Below are 18,489 nucleotides of genomic sequence, written 5' to 3' on the forward strand. Positions count from 1 at the left end.
AACAGCATCCCTAATCTTATCGTGCTGTAAAGTTAAGAGACCACTTTTTTGAGCGCTAACGCATGCCGTAGGGTGAATGGTGACTTGTAATCATTCCAAAAAATTGGCGAAGCGATCAAGTTTTTTTTTATACCGGACACCCGACTCACGCAACTCGACTTCCGAAAGATCAAAATTTTCTGCAGCAATCGGTAACGCTGTCAGCCAGGCAGACAAGCTTCCTTCGTTGATTCTTTTTACTGCGCGAACTTGGTCTGCTGGTAGCTCCTTCAATAACTCCCCCAACTCTTCATGTTTTTCTTCCATTATTCGATGATGTTTTTTCGCGATCGAGAACTTTGCTTTCTGTGGTCTTCATGGGAAAACCGTGCTGATCAACAATAGCATCATAAAGAACCGTAACTGCTTCCCGTGACGTGTTGTAAGAATCATCAGCAAAGCTGGTTGGGTTAGACACTCCATGACCACCCTTTCTTGCTGGCAAACAAAAGAGACGTCTCTCCATTGATAAAATCAACGAAGTTCCAAGTATCGCAGGTAAGAATATATCCATCAGAAGCTTCTTTAGCGGTTGAAAAAGCTGACTGGAACCACGATGGGAAAAATTCCATTCCGCTTGAAAGGACTTAGTCAGTCCTGATAAAGCACATTGTGGTTCTGTTTTTGCCACAACCGAACGTTTCTCAATTTTGTCTAGCCATTCAATTTCTTTTTTTTTTCAGGTAGAACTCCTTCTCATTTCAGTCTCCAATGAATGCGCCCAAAAACCTCAGCCCTTCCACTATAGTAATCAAGTACTTGTCAAATATGTGATGCGCTTCTTCAGCATACTGTTTATCAACAACCAGAAAACTTTTGGAAGGCTCTGGAAAGTAACCGAAGGCGAGACCTTCCTTAATCAAGTTTGTGAGCCATATCTCCAATTTCTTGAGTTTTGCTATGGCCGCAGAATCATCAGCATACCAAGTTTGTAACACATTTTTCGGATCTTTTAACTTCCGAATCAGGGGAAGAAGTGAAACACCATAGAAGAATGAAAAGCGACGCGAAACCTCTGCAAGTATTGAAGAGAAATATAGAACATGTAGGCCACAATTTTCGAGCATTACACAAAGCTGTTTCACGGTTGAGCGAGTTGAAGCATTTGATGCATCCAACATTAGCATGCCACAGCCATCTTTCTTGTTGTCATCAAAAACATCAGAGAGCGCATGAATTGCACCTTCAACGCCAGTTTTCAGCCCACAAGCTAATTGATCAGTCGAACATGTTTCTTCAAGGTCAATTTTTGCCACACTTTTTGCAAATCATTCTCCGTGGACACTCGCCTATGCCAATAGGTTGCACGCAAGGACATTTATCAAGCGCAATCAATCTTCCATAAACCAGTGCTCGCACTTTCGACCATAGTAAAGTTTGATTGCACCTTTTTGTGCCAAGAGCTGCAACTTCGTCTCTCAAGTGTGAGCTAAGAGCCCCATGACGTAATAAAACCGTCTGCCAATGCTCAGAATATGTTCCGGCAGCTCCCGAACTGCCCTGCAAAGAACGTGTCGTCTTTTCATTGGAAGCATAACTGATGATAACATCTTCAAATTCGGGTAAAACTGGCACTTGCAATCGCGAAGAGAGGTGTGAATTGTGTGGCTTTGGATGCTTTGACTTCAAAGTCTCTAAAACGGTCACACCTTTCTTCACCTCTTGCATCGGATCAAGCAAAACCCCACTTGCTCTCTCCAAGAGCCACTGCATAGCACTTCTCACTAAGTCTTTCATCATTAATGAAGCAAACCCTTTCAAGTTTGTCGTCCAAATTATCTTGATTCATTTGTTTCTTTTTGCCACATCTCACTGCTTCTGCCAGCAACTTGTCGAATTTGTTTTCCTTCCAGTCTTCAATTCGCCGTCCAATAAGTGTTCGAATGTCTTTTGATGCTTTGATCATTGGATTTCTTTGTAACAAAACACGACTCATCACCAGAACTCTTTCTGAAAGGGAATCAGCAGTGGTAGAATGAAGCTTCAGTTCATGGGTCAGGAGGTCCACGCACTTCCTACCAATGTTACCATTAGGCAAAGTATATAGCCTTTTTGGCAACCGTACACTTTCCACCCATCTTTCAGTCCAAATCGAATGATCAAGACTAGTTGATTTGTCAAGTGACGCACCGAATGCTTCCATAATTATGTCTTCGTCATGGCTTTCAAGATTCGGACCAGTTTCTGGTAGCACATCTTCTATTTGCCAAATCTTGCATAGCTTAAGTTAATCCTGTGCGGCGTTTGCTTGTCGGTGTAACATTAAAGCGGTCATTGTTATCTTGTGATATTTACAAGTCTTCCACTTCAAACCCGCTGGTATTGCAAACACTGAGCTGCGAATCAGAGTTATACCCCAGATAACTAAACTGTTTGATAATTCTCTGAGTCAAATCAAAGAACCACCGTGGTAGTGAAACCTCTTGTGTCATGAAGAAAAGAAAACCAAAAGCAGCAACTCCGAGATAATGAAATCTCTGGAGTCACACTTCGTAAAACAAACGATATTCTGCTCTGCAAGCCTTCCTCCAACAAAACTCGAACTCTTCCCGAGCACGGGCCACTCTGCCTCAGAAACGAGCTCCTCTCCAAACACGAGTTTCAATCACCGGCTCTGTACCAAACACACACGAGCTCCAAGCACCGACTTTGCATCCAACACGAGCACCAATCCACAAACAAGCTGTACTCCGAACACGTGCTCTGCTTCAAACTCACGATTTCAGCTTCAAACACGAGCACTGATCCAAATACGATCACTGCTTGAAATTAAATGTCCGCTCAGTTGTCGATGTTGCAGTGATTGTTTTTTTTCTCAGTTGCTCAGTTTCTCCTCGAAAAGTCGAGACTTCAAAAAATTGTCATATAGTTTTTTTTGCCATAATTATTGCCAAATCGCATATTTTTGCCATTTACTGGTCCTGGTGGTATAATTCGCTCTCAATTTGGCTAAGTTTTTATGTCAAGAACAAACTCGATAAATACTCATACGAACTGGATATTGCTAATTTCCACTTAAATAATCTCGGAATCGTGAATAGTTGTTGTCTACTTGTTTTATAGTCCTTGCTTACCTTTACCATCATCGCTAAATACCTGATCATCTTCGAACTGCTTGCTCTCTAATAAAACACCAATAATTTGTTTGCCAAAACGCAAAATAAAAACAATAAAATTTATGCTGGCTTATCTCTCGGTAAAATGTGGGGTTGTGGGGTGACTATTTCGATCAAGGCAACAAAAAATTTCAAATTAGCTCAGGCAGTGTTCGCGTTTTTTCTCTGGTCGGTTTTTTTTGTCGCGAGTCGGCTTATGCTAGAGGTTGGTTCATTGGTAGACAGAGATTTTGTGTAGACGGCATGAAATTGTTTGTTCAGCAAACGCATTGAGAAAGTTTGGCATTGAAAAGTTTTCGTCTTAAGAACTGGCAGAAAATTGCTTGCACAGAAAAAAACTGACCTAGAAGTTATCTCACTCCAGTTTTCTATATGAAGCTGTTTGGAACAGGCTGGTTCTAAAACTCCCAGTATTTTCTAGGATGCTCTTGAAAATAGGAACTTTAGGTTACATGACAAAAGATCCCGTACCCTAAGATCCCCAAACGAGAAGATACCAGCCGATAAGATACCAGTCCAAAATATACCTCGTTATACAAGGGCCCACGAAATAAGATACCATATAAAAACAAGGAAAAGGTAATCAAACAAATGAAAAAAGGCGGTTAATCAATCAAAGCGAAGACAAAAACTCGGTTGAAATCAAAGAAATGACATAGTTTTTGCTGCAAAAACTTTGAACTTTAGTTACTTTGCTAAGACCTGGACTTCAGTTTGAAACCAAACATTTAAACAGACTAGACCACTAATGATTATGACCAATTTTTTCAGACAAATTAAGGAGGTTCAAAAATAATAAAAAAAGATTTTCAAACATCATCAGTTATCATAATTGATCGATCTTTTTTTGCTAGACGCAATATCTGTCTGTTTCATTAGATGATTTAGTTGTCGAATTTGTTAGCGTCCTGCGTTGAGCTCGCGTCTATGCTCGTTGCAGTTTGTATTAATTTTGTCTCCACATGTAATTAAAGTTTTGGGGCACTTATAGGATCTTCGTTTACTTTAGAGCCAGTGTGTTGTTGTTTTTGTTTGTACAGAGCTTTTTTTGAGTTTTTTAGCTTATAAAAATCAAGTGTTTGTCCTTTTTGTGAGGTTTTTCAAACAAAAAAAATCTTTTTTGACAAATCAATGAGTTAAAAAATCAGATTATTAATGCATTTTGTATCCATTTTTAATTAAATTGTTCTGAAGTAAAAACAAATTAACAGCAATTTAAACACAAACAGGCAATATTTTATACCAAAAAAGTCCAGTTTGACGTTGTGTAGTTTTTATTTGCGTTGTTCATTAATATCGCAAGCCTAATTGAGAAATCATTAACCTTGATTGATTTTTTGATTTTACTAAAATCTTTATATGGTCATAGTTTTTTTGTACATACTTCGTAAAGTCCTAATAATTGCCTTGGCATCTTATAGTGTGGGCGATTTTAGTATAAGTAGTATGAGGGATCTTTTTGAACGGTTTTTTGTCATGGGGTTTGTGACACCGAACTTAACTCTTAAAAAATCTTTGAGCCACATTGTGTCTTTTGAGCAGTTTATTAGCGATCATTTGCTGAGAATTCCATTCTTCAAAACGAATCATCTAAAAAACTTAACGCCAAATTACTTACTATTTAATAACTGCGCTAGTAATTTCTTGTTAATTTGTAAAGATAACTTATACCTTATTGCCGCTACAGCAAGATCCGCCCATCGACATATGCTCACGGACAAGTTACACGAGCTGGTCACCAAACGCGCATTCGTTATATTTTTCTAGGTTGGAGGGCACTAGAAAAAAAAATCGCACTATTTCAAAAAATCAAAAAATCTTAAATCATCATTTCCGTAGAGTTGAATTGTTCAGACAAGTCAGCTCTTGTTGTGATGAGTTATTGTCCCATTTAAGAATTTTTTGGGCTTTACTCAGCAAAAGTTTCCACGTTAGTTTTTATTTTGTGCCTTTCGAGTAAAGTAAATAATTCTTGTATTTGAAGATATCCAGCTGAAAGTTATTTTGGCGTCCGTCGTATCCGTCGCAACTTTGTCGGATAACGTCAATTAGATTGTTTTGGCATGTTGCTTCCAAATCCTAAAGAAAAAAGGTCGTTCATTTTAAGAAGTGCTGTTTTGGAGGATTTTGCAAAAAATCTCTCGGGATCTTTAACAGAAAAATGGCATATTTTAAAACCTTTTGCAAGATTTTTGCAATTAATGCAAGATATTTCTCAATGCTTGATAGGCAAAAAAAATTGTCTACCTTTTTTTTCTGTAATTTTGTCTAATTTGTTTTTATTTGAAAAATTTAATTTTGAGATTTTCAAATTTCAAGAAAAAAACAAATGCCAATGAACAAAAAAACAATTCTGCGCGTATCCTGGCAAAAACCTGAGATAAAAAAAATAGATTTTATTGTGAAAACTTATCTCCCAGGCGCTATTTAAGTATTGAATGATAAATTTTGCAAACAGCAAACTAGTAAAAATACCGAATAGCAAGACTCATTTCAATTTTAAGAAGTTCTAATTTGGAGTAAAGGTTTGCTCCGGCCGTCATTGTGTAATTTGCTCAAATTGTCAATTTTCTAAAAACTTTAAAGTATCAAAACATAATCACAGTTGAGATGTTTTTTTTCATTTTGACCTCAAATAATTAAAAAAATTTTATATGATATGACAAATATAGCCAAAAATGCTTAATAAAAAAGTCGAAATTACTCTAGAGAAAAAACCGAGCGCAAAATTCCGTCACTTTTTTCAAAAACTGAATAATGACAACTTGGAGTCATGCATGCATGAAAAAAATGATTTTTTTTTCTATGTGAAGTAAGATTTGCCTGTTTTTCCTTTCCCCACCTCACATAAGCCTCAATTTTCTGGCCTAACTGGGGGTTTTTGAAGATTAGACATGAAGGTTAAATGTGTTTGCCACAGCCTTATCAGTCCGCATGCCTAACTTTGTATTAATCGGAAGACGAAAACAGGGAAATTACTAGAGAAAATTCGCTGGTGTGAGGAAAAAGGAAGGCTCTTTTTCCTTTTACCCCACCTGCAAATTTTGTGTAAGTTTTCTGTTCACTTTATCGGATTGTAATGAAACTTAGCATACGGACTAATAAGGCCATGATAAAAATATATGGTCTCCATACTCAACCTTGTTAAACACCACTCGTTACACCGAGAAATCATTGTTTATGTGATATTCGGGGAAAGGAAAAAGAGCCAAAAAGAAAAAAAAAGTACAGGATTTTTTCAACTTCGAAAACCAGCCTGTGGTGAACAGGTTTTATCTGATGATTTGTAAATTGTTTAATTTTTGGCACTCATTTAAATAAAAAAAATACGTTTGCTAAAGTTGTTATGACTTTTTCATAATGCCTGGTAAAAAAATTTGCCACCCTTAAAGATTCTTCGGCAAATTGTAAAATGAACTATCACGCATTAAGCATCTTGAAGCAAAAAAAACTTTGAAATTTTTTTTTATTATGGCTCAATATAGTTTTAAAAATACACTTATTCGAGTTCCGATGATACAATACTGTGTTAAGAATAAAATTACAACCGACTGTATACAAAATCAGATTAACATGCAAAGACCACGTTAATCATCAGATATTAGCTTAGTTTAGTCTCAATTCGATTTATCACACTCTCTACTTTTGTTGTAGTTTTCAAAAAATGAACGTGCAAAATTCCTTTTCAGAACAACAGATTGTACCTTCATTGATACTTTAGCATAACTTTCAAAAATAAAAACACATTGATAATTTGTTCAAATCTCAAGCAATCACCCAAATATACATATTTTTAGCTGTTGATATTAACTTTCTGATTTGGTTGAGAAAATAAAATAACTTTTTGTATCATTAATCTTAAATTCTAATTCTTTTCGCTTATGCTCACAAAAACAAATACTTGATCTATGAACCCCATTAATTTTGAAACCCCAAATTCTTGATTGTGAAAATTGTATTAAAATTTTTGCTTCTAAGAACTCGAGAAGCCAATTTTTATCTTCTTATCAATCCAGTTTTGTTCAATTAGTTCTCTTCTCATGTTTAACCATTTCCTTCGATAAAGGTGAGTACGGATGAAACATTTTCGAAAAAGATAATGTAGATTGCATAAACGTAAGTGTGCATATTTAGTTGCCAACAGGAAGCAACTTGAAGATAAAATTCAGCAAGCTCCAGAGCGCCATTACCCGAAAGCACTATAGGTCCAATTAAATCGTTCGTGCCGATTCTAGAGTAAGTATTCGGAAATTCACGAATGATAATATGATGATTAATTATGACGATTTTTGTGTTATACGACAATTGAGATGGTGCAGCGCTACAAAACTGCCCACTTAATGCGAAGTTTCAAGAGATTCGACCGTTTCTTTACAGTGTTTGAATCATTTTTGGTTTTAATTTTCGGCGCCTTTAGATAAATTTTAAGGTCAGTCAGCCAAAAATAGATATCAAATTAGTACAAAGAGACCCTTTAGGTCGGCAGGGGGTCAAATCCCTGAGTGGTTTGGGGGGAGGGGTTTAGTCCCCGCCCCTTCCCCCCTCCTAAATCCGCTGGTGCCCGCAACCCAAAACTCGCAAGAAATTCAAAACAGCGAACCGAACACAAGTAATATTTCCCAGTGTTTCCTCTGTTTCTTTTATCTTTTATTGCTTCATTTAAAAAGCTATGAGGAATATTGGAGCTCAAGTTATTTTTCTTTTTCAGCCAATTTTCGATCTTTAAACTAGCAAAATTTGATGGAATGTTTTGGCTATCCTCTCAAAAGTTTTCATCATGGGCCCAGCAAAAAAATATTTGAACTGTAATCATTTTCGCAAAGATTTTTGGGACTAACTTGCCAACTTTAGTTCAATTTGGGAGAAATAACGGATCGAGTTAACATTCTGTCTCAGCCGATTAAGCGTCTGCTGCAAACTAAATGGGATCTACTTAACAATTACCCTTTTCAATTTCCAGAAAAAGGGGGGATAATTGTGAATTAGATTAGGTTACTATTTTGAGTCCCTCTTTGTACTACTTTGGGATATCCATTTTTGACTGACTGACCCTAAAATTTTTCTAAGGCGCCTAGGCTCCAAATTATGCCAATTTTGAGCGGGGAGCTCGCGACAAAAAACACAAGTTTTTTAGTCAAAAATTTCCAAAAAACCTACGAACGCCTTTTTGACCTGTTTTTTCAATAAGGTTTTTCTGATGGTTTTGGAGAGCTCGGAGAATCAAATTCGTCGACCTAAAAAAAGGTCGACAAAACTTTTGACATTTTTTTTTGAAAATTCCGCTCGCCTCGAGAAAATTCTAGATCCGCCCCTGAAATGGGTGGCATTTCTTCATAGATGCCATAGGAGGGGTGGGCGATTGTTGAGCAGATCCACTAAATCATTCAAAAGATAGTTGGCAAAAAAGTTACTGTTTTATTACGTAACGCCTAATATACATACATATTTAAAGAATGCCTAATTTTAGGCGTTACGTAATAAAACAGTAATTTTTTAATAACCCGATTAAAAAAGAGAACTGAAACAATTCAAAGTGGTGCATTTTAAAGCGTGGAAATCTAGAAATACATGCTTTTTGATCGTTAGTTTTTTCAAGGAAAGCAAGTCTTACATTCAATGAAATTCTAGGAGCCTCGATAACGTTTTTTGACAAAAATTCAATCAGTTTAATACATACACTTTTTGAGAAGGCAAACAAATATAAGAGTTTCATAACCCTAGTTGAAATACCACTCAAAAATTGCTCAAGATTTTAGCGGCTCGACTTTTTTCTAGACGATTGCGCTTTATCCGCATAAAACCTTGCAAGAAACGATCAAATCGTTCAAAACCGTTCAAAAACCGCTCAAATCCGAGCAAGGTTTTTTTGAAGTTTTATCTCAGAAATTTTCTCCCGATGTAATCGTTTCAATGCACACAGAATCGAGCCTTTAAGAGTCTGAACTTCTAATATTCCTTAATATCGAAATATATAAGCCAAAAAACAACCTTAAATGTTCTAGGGTCCAAAAAGCAGTCGTAAGGGTGAGTTACGTGTCCGAGAAAGTCAAATCAAAAACCCTGCATCTGCTTTGGACAGAAACTCGATTGTCTTGCCACCCCCAGAACAAGGTTTGTTCATTAAAAAAAAAACTAAATTGCGTCTTGCTATCTCTGAATATCAGTTTTAACGAAATTTGAAGACAATCTTTAACAGCTGCGCGATAGAAGCAAAGCAAAATTCGGATTAAAAGGCTTGAAAGAAAAATCGATAAAAAATCTGAAAGTGTATTGTTGAATAAAGTGCAAAGTTTGGTGGGTAGTAGTATTGCTTTGCCGAGAGAAAGCTTGACCCTTACGAACACAAAAAGTTGTAAGAAGATTAAAAACATCACGAGGTCGAAATGTGCATTCTGTACATTGCAAGGGGGTTCCGCAACTGGTCAAAATCAGATTGTCGTTGATCTTCTTTGCTCTTTTGGATTCCACAAACAAATATCTAAAAAACTGTACCGCTCAAAATTGCAGTAAAAATAGACGAAATTGCGGAATCCAAAATCGTTTTTGTGGAAACCAGAACTTTTTGTGGAATCAACAAACAAATAAAAAGGTATGTGTATAAATAAATAAAGCTGTTGCTGAACCCGCAACTGTAAGCGGAATCCGCAAATTGTAACTGGATATCGCAAATTGTAGGTGGAAACCGCATTCCGTTTACGTATATGTATATATGTAGAAGCGTTTAAAGTTATATCTTTTAATTACTAGGTGGTCACTAGCAAGTTCAATCCTTATGACTAAAATACTATGTTCATCAGCTACCTGTTGAAATCCCTATTGTTCGATCTCAATTTCTGTCAAACATTCAGCTTCAGTATATGGGATTGATGGAATCCCAAATACTGACCAGTCTTTGGGATCGATGGCACCCCAATTGCTGACCTAACTCGGCGATACGCTGTATATTGTGTTTCTATACACTCTCAACCCACTGACTCCAAATAATGAAATCATTCCAAATTTGTTCCATATTATGCCAAAATTTGGGAATCCATCAATCCCAAATACTGAGCAGTATTTGTGATTGAAGAAATCTCAAAAAATGACATAAGTAAGAGATATAATTTGCTGTGTATTTTAAACACTCTCAACCCAATGACTCCAAATAATGAATTTATTCCAGATTTATTCCATAATATTCCAGTATTTGGGATTCCATCAATCCCAAATACTAACCAATATTTGGAATCTAAGGAATCCTAAATACTGACATACATTGGCTATATTGTATGCGTTGTCTTTTTAAACACTCTCAATCCAATGACTCTAAATAATGAGTTTATTCGGTGTTGTGTTTCCAAAACTGTGATCCCAAAAATTGTTTGCTGGGATATGTATCCCAAACACTAAAAGATCAGATCCACCAATTTAATTAACAAATGTTTTAAGTTTTGTTCGTGGATTCAACTGACAATGGTTACGTCCTTGCTTTTAAATTATTCATTGATAAGGTAAGAATTCCAGCTCTAGCTTTTAGTTATTCAAATGCAAGTTCAGTAAGAAACAATATTCGGAATACACTTACAGTTTGCGAATTCCCTTTTTCATTTGCGGACTTCTCTTACTTTTTGCGGAATCCATTTACAGTTGCGGAATCCAGAACAACTAGCTATATTCGCTTGTTGCGGAATCCGCGACACAACAAATGTGCCGACAAAATTTACATTACAGTTATTTATACGGAGAATCCACGGAAACTTTTTGAATAAATCCACTTACAAGATTAGTTTCTGGAACATACAGACACAAAATTGTGCGCTATCCATTGAAAAACTTGGTCTTGTAGTGAAAAACAATATTTTTCTTTTATATTTTTTCAAATACAAAACGCATACATGATGTTAAATTTTTTTTTCATACTAAAATTTTCATATACAACATTGATTGCATTTTTCTGGCCTGTACTTTTAATTTAATTGAAGTAGCAGCTCCGTCAAACTGCTGTCGCGCAATTTTACAAGAAATAGTTAGCAATTTTTAAAGTTGATTTTCTAATTTTAAAAGTAATTGTTCCGACGATTGAAAATGAGGAGGAACTTTGTATTCGGAGGTGTTTTATTTTTTTCTTTTATTTTTTGTTTTCCACAGACAATTAGGAACCACAAATAATCGTTGGACTGCGTTGAGGTATTTCTTTTTTTAAAGGCCTTTCATTCTTGATTCAAACCAAGTTAAATTTGATTTTTCGTTCAACTACAATAGCTTATTTTTGCTTAATTTAAGCCTGCAGTATTTAGTTTCACTCAATTGAAGATAGTTTTTAGAGTTTTTAGCGCCTTTTTAAGTATCAAAAAATCCAAAAATCTAAAGAAAAACTGAAAAATTTCGTTATTGAAAATTAAAATGTTTTTTGCCATTTTTTTTGGTTTTTCCGGTAACTTTTCAACAGAAACTGTTTCCTCAATTTGCCTGTTTTACTATGACTGTCAATTTTGCCTAATTTATAGTTATTTAATCAGATCCTTTTATCGCACTAGGCAGAACAAACGAAGCTTAACTGAAAAAAAACTGCTTTTTTTCGTATTTTTTTAAGACAATGGTCGGAAAGTTCCGTGCTGCGTGCACGCTAACCGGCATTCCTGGTTTTAATTTTTATTTGTTGATTCATACTTTTATATCTGTTTTCAATCTGTTTTTGAAAAATTAATCAGAGATCTAAAAGCATCAGTTTGTCATGAAACTTTCAAAACGTTTGTCGAAAGACGGCTTGAAACAGAAATTCGATTATTTCGTTCAGATCTTTTTATACCACGCCAAAAAAAAACGACACTAAATTGAAAAAATATCTTTTTTCGTACTTTTACGACTACAGTCGGAACAATTTGTGCTACTTGCACAGTTACCTTGTTTTAGTTTCCATTTGTTATTTTATGCTTTCATATCTATTTTCAATCTGTTTTTTGAAACACAGGCGTAATTTACACATTTTCAAAAACATCATTCTGCTATGAAGTTTCCGAGTGTTTTTCTCAAAAAACGGCTGTAAATGGCTTTCAATCAGCTTTTTTTGCTTCAATCAAATTCATGATCAAGCATACTGATGAAACTTTACAAACTTCGAACACGTTTATCACGACAAAACCAATAAATTAAAAACCTCAATTTCCAAAAAAATATCAATTCGTTCGATTCTGAGTTTTTCAATAATTTTTTTTAACGGAAATTTCTGTGATACCTGTGAAGACACCTGATTTTTTCCGTTTGTTAGTTTTTTTTTACTTTAATGACTTTTAGGCCTCGTTTAATTTACAGAAAAAATATTCTTTTATTTTAGATTAGCTGTTACAGGCAAATTTTGTTTACTTTCTAGGAGATTTCTACCAAATTAAAACTTTTGTTTTATGCGGAGATAATAAAGTATACCCAGGCTCTACAAACTTAATCAAAACTAATTTTTTTGAGAACTTGTTGGATCGAATAAGAAAGGAAAAAACTTCAGTTTTTCTTAAAAAACATCACAAAAATGAAATTTATTAAGTGTCAAAAATGAAGTTTATGAATAGAAAAAATATGGAAAAAATACCAGAGTTTGATGAATATAAAAAAAATACCAGAGAATAGTTTTTTCCTTGTCACTGAAACTTGGCTAGGAAAATCCGCCTAAACACAATGAAAAAATAATCTTTCAATCAATGTGGTTAGAAATAGGTCGAACATTTGATACAGAAGTATTTTTGAAAGTTTCATTTTGTCCAAAGAACTAACCTCAAAAACATCAGCAGCATTCCAAAAAACAGGTGTTTTTTTGTTTGTTTTTTGGTGATGATTATACAAAAGTTTTTCGAGACCTTATCAAGTTGAATAATTTGGGGCGAATATTGTAAACAAACTTATCAAGTTTTATACTTCTATCGGATTGGATACATCTTGCTCGCTCATTTTTTGTGGCTTTTTTGTCACATATACTTTTCCGTTACATCAATTGCTTTGAGCTTACAACTAGCAGTGATCAGTTTTTGCTCAATTACGAATCCAATCAAACAATCAGCCATGACAAAAAAAAACAAATTTTTTGTTTTTCAGAAATCGAAAACTTTTTTGAGGTCGAATTTTGCAAGTACTGACAGGTAAATCATGTACCAGAATCAGATACACAAGACATACTTTCCGTTTTCAATGTTTTGGAAAAAATAAATTAGACAAGCATTCACCTATTTAAAAAGAAGAGAATTGAATTAAAAAATATAAAAAAAATAAACAACCATGGTAAACAAAATACACTAAGCAGATGATCAATGAAAAACATTGGCTTTTCATCAGTTTTTCAACAATTTTCAGAAATGATTGAGCAGATGCAAATCAATTAGTTTATGGGAAAACAAAGAAACCTGGTAACTAGAATTTAAAAAACACTGAGAAAGATTATCACAAAACAGTTTTTCAAAAAAAAAGATATAAAACAAAAAACAGTCAAACTTTGTTTTAGTTCAGAGATAAAAAAGTGATAATCACACAAAAAAAAGTTTTTCACATGTTTAGACGAAAAAGTAACTTATCAAAGTTATTAGGCAAATTCATTAAATCGAGCTTTCGCAGAACTACGAATCAAGTTTTCGCGAAACACAAAAGAGAAATCTTTCAGTGGTCAGGGAAAACCTATCCCTGCTAAATTTAGTTCCAATTTGGGTAATTACCTGAAAACAACTTTCTCTCAATTGATACTTTACAAAGTAAAAAAGAAACTACTGGTCCTATGAATATACCATCATGGAGCTTTAGATTTCAAACTTTAAAATGGGTAAACCCCTACAGTTCATACAATTGAATGCTTCAATCCAAAAAAAAACTTTGGAATAACGAAAGTTTTCATTCTCTATGTTAACGATTGTCTTTTAGTTTTGAACGATTCAATTTGCAGATGATACAAGTCTGATTTTGAACCAAAAACTCTCAGAACTAATGCAAAATTACACTTAAAAATTGCTAGACGACCTTGATGCTTTTATGAAAAAAAAAGTCTCTCTTTGAATTTTAGTTAATTTTGAAACAGGTGTAGACTCAGTTGTTTTGAAAAAATTAGGAAATAAAAGTTTCTTTCTCAGGTAGATATCTAAGAAATTTTTTTTTTAAACATTTTAAGCAGTTTTTTAAACATTTACAAATTCTACGGTTGAACAGAATCATTAAGCTGCTTAATTGGGTATCAAAGTGTGTGTTTTTCGAAGGATGTTTGATAGAGCGTGCGATCAACCAGTAAAAAACAAAATACCTCATGCAAATTGCAGATAGCGAAAATGAGTTTTTTCATTTTTTTTGATTGCTTAGAAGACCAGCAGTTTTTTGTGTACAAAACACTTAAATTGCATAAAAACAAAAGGACACTACAGGCAAAACCCCAGAGTTGGTCAAACAGCAAAATGGCAAAGAGTCAGCGTCAAGATGCTGCATTACAAAATGCCTAAAAACCGGACCTGTCAGATCTTGCAAAAAATCAAAGGAAAAAAGATATACCTTCTATAGAAATAGGAACCAGTAACAATTGACATATCACTCGATTGATTTAGAATTTTTTTTCCAAATTCACAGAAAGTTATTTTAAAAAAAGTAAATAATTGGTGCTACGTGCAGTTCAATTTACATCGTTGGTTGAATGTTAAAGTAATCACTCCTATACATGCTTTTTTATCCAAGAGGTTAACTCATATTAACTTGTTCTGCCGGGAAAAAAATTATTATCGTGAATCGAATGATACGGGTGGAACTACACCGTCAACTGTATTAAAATCTTTGTTTTGGCCTCCAGAGACGTCTCGAAACAGTTATTTTGTCAAATGACGAACCTCCAGATGGGTTTTTAAGACAACTTGTGGCAACATCTTTTTGATGCATGTGGTCTAGATGGGAATTTTTTTCATGCGCAAAAACTCTCGACGTTGTGGTTTCAAATAAAGTGGTTTTGAAATATTTTCTGTTCACATATATTCTTTGAACGCTTTTTTTGCTCTGAAATAAAGTTTCAAAGAAAACCGCTCAAATCTTGCTTCAAATTAGGTGAAAAATCTCGATTCAGGTTGTACCTAAACTGTCAGTGAGAGATTTCTTTACCGCTTATACAACCAAACGTTTTAAACGGAAACAATTAACCAAAAAAGTAGGACATTAAAAAAACTGACAAGGTTATTGTTATCATGACTTCTTTGAAAACTTTTTTTTTCATATTTAGAAATGCCAAATAGTCCTAATTCAGTCGCATCCTCGATCCGATCTCATTCTGAGTTCGCCTCGCACGTTTACTGTGAGAAACACCCAACTTCCACAATTCGCTACTTTTGCCACATCTGCGAAGTGGAGCTATGCGAGGAATGTTGGAAGAACGAACACGATCAAGATGACTATCGCAAACACAATATAGGATTCATCAAGGTCAATCTAGAGCCTCAAAAAGAGATCCAAAAACGAATTGTTGAAAACAAGAAAGACTGTCAAAAAATGAGCCGCATTTTGGAGGACTGGAAGATGATCGTCCAACAGGCGCAGCTTGCAGAATTTGAACATAACGAAGTTTTGAAAGCTAGCGAAGCCAATCAGCTTGAGCAGATATCAGACGTTGTTCGCAATCTGATTCAAAATCACATCACGGATGTTCGTAAATTTAAAGAAACTATTTTGAACGAACTTGAAGAACTTGAAAGAAAGCAGAAAAGCATCTTAAGGGATGCCTTTGACAGCAATTATGATCGCTTATCGATTCATAGCTCCTCATCGACGCTTGATGGAGGAGGGAGCAGCAGAGCTGAAACGCCCGTCTCCGAGGAGCTATTGGGCGCTGTTGGAGGAGGTGGCAATGTAAATGTGACTCCAGTTCCACCGAATATGAATGTGGCTTCGACTTTGAAGAGAGGAAAAAAGAGAGAGTTGGTGCAAGTTACACAGAGTGAGATTGGAGATAAGAAGATTAGTCTTTATACAGCTGTGTACAATACCACCACGAAAGAAGTGATGTATCTTTATGACTTAGATTTAACAGTGTTAAGATTAAACGGACCAAATGGGAAGTTTGAACTGGGTAAGAAGATGAAGTGGAATAACTGTGTATGCGACATTACACTAGACAGCAATAACTCTCTCTATGGTGTGATTTGGGAAACAGAAACCAGTTTGATGAGAGTGGCAGTGCTGGACATAGAGAAGAACAAGGAACTGATCGAGGAGAGAGAACTACTCGACACTGAGGGACTACCCAATGGAGCACATGTACAATGGATATTGTGTGCTGTAGGCGAGACAGTGGCTGTGACAGTGCTGGATTGGAGAGAAAATAGATATATCAGTGTGACTTTGTATCGCAGCCACATCCGACAACAAACTGTACAACTCAATTACAGTTTAAGACTTATTAGCCAAACTGTGTTGGTGAACGAGAACACACTGTTACTCGTCTGTGATAATAGAACAGTAGTGGTCTCTCTGCCTTCACAACAAACTACAACAGCAACAACATCTGCGCATACTTCTAAAGTAACTTCAAACACATCTCAAAAACTGCAGCCCAAATCCATCAAGTACATTCGACTCTCTGGCACGGAAGATATTCGGTCAATAGTATGGATACCATCTGAAGAAGGTGTGCAGTCAGATGCTGCGGAAGGATACTTGTTTGCTTCAGATTATAAACCTTGCTCTCGTGTTTACAAAATAAATTTAGAGAAAGATGTGGCAGAGGTGGCTGAAGGAGAGGAGAAAACAATTACCCATATGGAAGAAATAGGTCAACTAGATAACACATTCATTCGGTGTTCCATTGATAGCTCAACACTATTTGCTACTACCTGTTGGACTGCTGGAGAGCCTATGCTTCTAAACTTAGAATATCAGACACCTTGAGTCTTCCCACTTGTTTGGGCTAAATTAGTTTGAACAGAACGATTAAATAACTACAAAAAGATAGATCCCATCCATTAGCTGCTCTTTTGACTGCTCTTAGTAATTTTTTTTTAAAATTCATATTGAGCAATTCTTACCGAATAAAGCTCGCACTTTAAATTGATTCATACTACATTTTCAGCACTAACAAAGTCATAATTATTTCAATCTAATTCAAACTGTTTTCATCTCCCTCTATGGAACGACTTTACTCTTTTTATTTTTATTAATCAATAACCCAAAAAAATGTAAAGAGCTGTACGTTATTATATTTCTTTCAGTAGTTGAATAAAAGATTTTGGAATATAATATTTTTCAACTTTTCAATAGAGTTTGATGGTTTCTCAAATTCAACATTACCAAAAATTTTTCCGAGATCGAAAGCGTACGTTGTGAACGAAAACAGTTAATAGTATTCGAACAAAATCCTGTGAACAACGTTTTTTGCGTTCAGACAAATATGTCGGCTAATTGAAGCAAAATGGTAATTTGGAAAATAGGATGTCAATGACCAAGCAGCAATTGCTTTTTCCGGTTCGCTTGGATGCGATAACATTCGGCACAAAACTGAACTGCTCGTGGATTATGTTCGGATCTTATCTGTAAATCTGAAAGAACTTAGCACCACGGGGTATTCAGCGACCCAAAATAAGAAATTTTAAATAAATGGCTCGTCATTAATGAACTTCGAATGAAATTACGGAACAACAAAAAGAAACTAACATCAGTTCCAAGCAAAATTTTTCAGCCGACGACATCTTGTAGCAATCGAAAAGGTCAAAGGAAAATGGAAAAAATTGATTTATAGAAACAAAAAGCCAAAGAAGCACCACCGAAAGTGAAAAAAAATCAGTTTTTATAACTTATTTTCTGTTAGAACAAGCCGAGCTGCTACGTTTGTCGTTATTGTTGACTCTCATTTTTTCTCAGGCATATTTTGGGTAAAATTCTTATTTGACCATTTTTCTTCTTTTCAAAACAATATTTATTATGATAATTGTTTTCTTAATCTGTGCCAGACCTCGACGAGTGTAGTCTGAGACTGAAAACTTCCTTAAACTTTTGTTCAGAGTTTGTATATACATTTTTAACCAACCAGTCCCCGAGGCGCTGGCTAACGAATTCTGCTAACGGCTGTTTTGCTTTCCATAATTTAACGATTCCTCGAAAAAATCAAAGGATTGCTGTTATTGTATTAGTCCAACAAAAGTTTTTTAAATCAAAATATTGCGTTTACAGGCTTCTTTTCTGATGAATTTTATTCTCAGGGTCATGCTTGGCTTGAAATGATTGCGCGCTTTTGTTTTTTTTCTTGAGAACCTCAAAAAAATAGGTTAAAGAAAGACCGATAAACCTATGTTGTGACACATGTCATTCTTACGTTATAAGACACCAATTTTTAAATTATTGCACTTTTAAAGCCTTTCGCGCC

At 35.1% G+C, this 18,489-nt stretch overlaps 2 protein-coding genes across 5 annotated transcripts in view; both read left to right on the plus strand.

Annotated features, from left to right (window-relative positions):
* LOC134853100 (uncharacterized) overlaps positions 1 to 18,489 on the plus strand; it is a 504,659-nt gene that overhangs the window by 122,248 nt on the left and 363,922 nt on the right. The gene's annotated exons all lie outside the window — the stretch shown is intronic.
* LOC134852884 (uncharacterized) lies at positions 6,834 to 17,328 on the plus strand. Of its 3 annotated transcripts, XM_063868730.1 has the most exons (4): positions 6,834 to 7,221; positions 7,290 to 7,391; positions 9,158 to 9,266; positions 15,358 to 17,328. In XM_063868730.1, exon 4 carries the CDS (start codon positions 15,360 to 15,362, stop codon positions 17,016 to 17,018), a length of 1,659 nt encoding a protein of 552 aa, XP_063724800.1. In that variant the 5' UTR covers positions 6,834 to 7,221; positions 7,290 to 7,391; positions 9,158 to 9,266; positions 15,358 to 15,359; the 3' UTR covers positions 17,019 to 17,328. The 3 variants fall into 3 exon arrangements, with proteins under 3 accessions (XP_063724800.1, XP_063724799.1, XP_063724801.1); XM_063868729.1 differs by lacking the exon at positions 7,290 to 7,391; XM_063868731.1 differs by lacking the exons at positions 7,290 to 7,391; positions 9,158 to 9,266.

The sequence above is a fragment of the Symsagittifera roscoffensis genome, chromosome 8, assembly GCF_963678635.1.
Source record: "Symsagittifera roscoffensis chromosome 8, txSymRosc1.1, whole genome shotgun sequence".
NCBI classification, from domain to species: domain Eukaryota; kingdom Metazoa; phylum Xenacoelomorpha; order Acoela; family Convolutidae; genus Symsagittifera; species Symsagittifera roscoffensis.